The sequence below is a fragment of the Ochotona princeps genome, chromosome 1, assembly GCF_030435755.1.
Source record: "Ochotona princeps isolate mOchPri1 chromosome 1, mOchPri1.hap1, whole genome shotgun sequence".
Lineage (NCBI taxonomy): Eukaryota > Metazoa > Chordata > Mammalia > Lagomorpha > Ochotonidae > Ochotona > Ochotona princeps.
Genome location: NC_080832.1, coordinates 118,320,882 through 118,325,041, shown reverse-complemented (window position 1 = coordinate 118,325,041; position 4,160 = coordinate 118,320,882). Strand labels below are relative to the sequence as shown.

General features: G+C 38.5%; 1 protein-coding gene across 1 annotated transcript; it reads right to left on the bottom strand.

The window, feature by feature from the left end:
- Window positions 1–291: 291 nt before the first annotated feature.
- On the bottom strand, window positions 292–1,336 carry LOC131481862 (olfactory receptor 2W1). The gene has a single exon (XM_058672300.1). The coding sequence runs from the start codon at window positions 1,248–1,250 to the stop codon at window positions 300–302; it is 951 nt and encodes a 316-aa protein (XP_058528283.1). The 5' UTR covers window positions 1,251–1,336; the 3' UTR covers window positions 292–299.
- Window positions 1,337–4,160: the final 2,824 nt, after the last annotated feature.

Here is a 4,160-nt window from a genome sequence, read left to right as displayed (position 1 = left end):
CTGAAAGTTTGTTTCATGTTTTAGATTAAAAAATGCATTAAAGTTCATGTATATTTACCCTTTGCTTTGTATATATACTAGAAATTAAAAATTAACAATCACCTTTTTACTGTAAAGACATATGAATAACTAGATGAAAAAAAGCTAAGCAGGATGGTTTCATTGTTTCTATCAACACAATGTCTGTATGGAAGAATGGTGACATTAATTGAAATTTTAATCTCAGAATTACCACTGTAAAAATTAAGGTTAGAACACATATTTACTTGCCTTATTCACTCTATTATTTTTCTATGCCTTCATGTCTCTCTTTTTGTAGAGTCATGGTGGACTCTCATCAGCTTCTTCAGGGCACCCTTCATGTCTTTATTCCTTAATGTGTAAATGAGGGGGTTGAGACTTGGAGTGATGATGGTGTAAAAGAGGGTGAGGAACTTGCCCTGGTCTTTGGAGGCACTGTTCCCTGGTTGCAAATACATGTAAATAATAGTTCCATAGAAGATGGACACTACAGTGAGATGAGATCCACAGGTGTTCATTGCTTTTCGCTGGCCTGCTTTGGACTTCATCCTCAGCACAGTCTTGGCAATATAGCCATAGGATACGAGGATAAGGATCAAGGGTGTAAGGACAATGACAATACCTAAAGCAAAAACAGACATTTCAACTGCTGTCGTGTCGACACAGGCTAACTTGACCATAGCTGGTAACTCACACAGGAAATGATCCAGAAGGTTGTTTCCACATCGAGGCAAATTCAGGGTGAGTGTACATAATACTATGGAGTTGGCCAGACTAATGCTCCAAACCATGATGATCATCTTGATACAGAGATGTGGGTTCATGATGACAAGGTAGTGCAAGGGTTTGCAAATAGCTATGAAACGATCATAGGACATGACAGCCAGGAGCAGGCACTCAATGGAGCCCAACCACATGTAGACATAGAGTTGAATGACACAGCCCACAAAGCTGATGGTCTTATTAGGGCCCCACAGGTTAACCAGCATCTGAGGAACAATGCTGGTTGTGAAACACAAATCCAGAAAAGATAAATTCCTGAGGAAAAAATACATTGGTGTGTGGAGCTGGGACTCCAGGAGAGATGCAAGAATGATGGCTGTGTTACCCAGTAATGTAATTAAGTAGAAGATGGTGACAACTCCTGACAGAATCTTTTCCAAATTGGGATGATCAGAGAAGCCAAGTAGAATGAAATTGTGAAGAGAACTGTAATTTCCTTGGTGCATAATCCTGTGATGGCTAAGTATGAGAGAGGACAAGACACTGAGGAGGAGAAGGCAGAGAAAGTGAATGATGAAGTTCGTGAAAAAAGGGAGAAGGAAGAAAAAGAAGTAGAGGAAGTCAAAAAGAGGAGGGAGAGAAGAAGAAATAATTTATTATGGACTATGTAAACACTTTGATGAGTTACAAAAATAATCAAATGAAAAATTATGTTACTAATGAAGAAAACTAACAAATGAAGTAAACATGAAATACATTACATTTAAGTAATCTGGTACTCAAGATATACCCTTTATGGTAATGGAGTTAATAGTGCATTTTAAAAAAATAGGTGAGGTTGAAGAGAGTTCTTCTAAACTCAGAGTTTCATTGATCCCTCCAGTAAATTTGAACGGTTGGCATAATCTGGTTCTAAAAGCATGCAACCACATAATGTCTTACAACAGCAGTTAGGAGGCATATTCTTCTAGGTGGTTAATGAGTTAACTCCTAACATCTGAACACTTGACTGATATCTTTTTTACTTGGTTACTATGTCTTCGGTTTTGCAGTTTGTCATCTAGAGATCTGGCATTTACCCTTGATTGTTTTCCCCCATCATCCTCAATACCTTCTTTATCATCCAACTTGTAACGATGTTTTACAATCTGGTGAAAATAATGAAAACCCTTAGTTTTTTTTTGGAAAGGACAAATAAGCTGAGCATTACTCAGCAGTGTTATACAGATCCAGTCCCTTTAGACTTTCATGAGCATCTCAGACTGTGGAAGAGTTGGACAGTCCACCACCACATTTTCCCATCGTTGAATGCAAAAAGATGACTGTCACATCTGAAGCAAACATAGCACCCAGAATGCTTCCATTCTGTCTTGTATTGACAATCTGACACTGGAGTAGGTATTTTTTAACTCACTATTTTAGAGATGATGCATTTCTAATTTGCATTGTGGTCAAGGCATAATGCTTCACTAAGTGAAATGTTTAACAAACAAAATAGCTTTTATGATTTATTGCAAATGCACTCACACACTAAAAGTAACAAACAAAAGTGGGAGGAAGCTTTCGGAGGTGACATATTTATGGCACAGATTACAGTGACTGTTCCATAAATATACACTTATCTGAGAACATTAAGTTATATACCGCTACACTAAGCATATTGTGTTTTGTCTAGAATTCTATTTTGTGCATTCAAGAACTGCACTGAAAGCATCTGAAAAGTAAGAGTACATTTCAAGTTGGTGAGTCTCTGTGTCATCTTTTTTTGTGTAAATGTGATGCAAAAATTGGGCATTTGATTAAAATGTTCAAAAATCATAACTTACGCCTGAGTACTGCCAACGATTAACAAAGAGGAATAACTGAATTGTGTGCAAGCTCTCTCAAAGTACTAGAGTTTCGCAAGTTCTGACAGGTAAAGAATAATAGTTTGTCTTGACAGGCACCAGAAAGTAAATTGTAATTAACTTGTGAATGAAACAGCTAAAAGCACAAAAAGAAAAATAATTTTTTTTGAAATTAAAGCTAATGCTATGCTGTTGTTTCTTTAACTGTTCATGACCACTACAGCCCCTGCGAATTAATTCAGAAAACAACAACATTTTTCTCTGCTTTTATTGAGCTGGCACAAAGAGATCTGCAGTTAATTTCTTGCACACACTATAAGATTTAGTAAAAGATCAAAAGTATCAAAGCCATTCCTAGCTATGCAAACTTCAGAATTAATCTTTCAATCTTTCATTTTAATCCACATATTTATTCTCGACTTGTGTTGTATTCAAATGTCTGAAATTACAAAGAAAGAAAGAGCTTAGAGCTTTCCTCTCATAAAAAAGAAAAATTTAACCTTTTCCCTATAATGGAGGCAAAATATGAATGACTTCTTGGCATGCATCTGCAATATTTATTTACTCTGAGCGTCTGTGAAGAAACCCAGAAGAACCTGCAAATACGTGTGGCAGTCCTTTTCCTCTTGCTTCCCTCAGCTTGCTTTCTCAACCCAGGCACATCACTTGGAGGAGATATTGAAGCTGACATTACTGTGACTCTGTGAGAGCTCCCTGGACGTCCCTCTTCTCTATCCCTGCGGAAACCAGTCGGGTGGAAGCCCTTGGTGTCCGGGCTGTGGCTCTAACGTTTCCCCTCTGGTGCTGCGGTGACTTCTGCTCCTGAGGTGCTGGAAGGGGAGTCTTCACAGGGTTCTTCCTTGAACACGTGACCGTGGGTGAGGGGAGGGTCACAGACAAGTTCATATTGACTGTTCTGGCTTTAGATCACCCTGCATGCAGGCTTTGCTTGGAGAGCAATAGAAAAGCCTCGTGCTCATGCTGAGTAAGACTGAACAACAGTTCCCAATGCTGCCTGAAAACCAGGTCATCAAGTGAAATGTTCAGAGCTGTATCTAAGCGACTTCACTAAAATGTCAGAGAAAATGCATGCAGATGATGCCCTGGTGTTTCATTGAACTGATTTAGCACATACAAAGAAAATTGAACAGGAGATTTTAGCACCTTTTTCTCTAGGAGGTGAAAGTGTCAGGAATAGAATTTGCTTTTAGGGGTGATGGTATGGCGTCGTGGTTAAGGTTTGGTGTTTGGTGCAGAACTTGGACTCCTAACTCCACTTTCCTGCTTTCCCAGACTCTGAAGTTCTGAGGTGCTGACTCAGTTATTTGGGTTCCTGTCACATGGAACACCTGGACTGAGTTCCTGGCTCATAGATCAGGCCTAGTTAAATGAAATTTAATTAGAGTTTGCTCTTGGATGACATGGATTCTGACACTGAGTTACAACAAGTATTTACTCCATGAAAGTAATCTTACCACTTACAACATATGTATTAATTTTGGAGACAAACTTGTTGTGAGAACAAGTAAGATATCACTTGCTGCTGTCTCTTACATCAAAGTTTAAAAT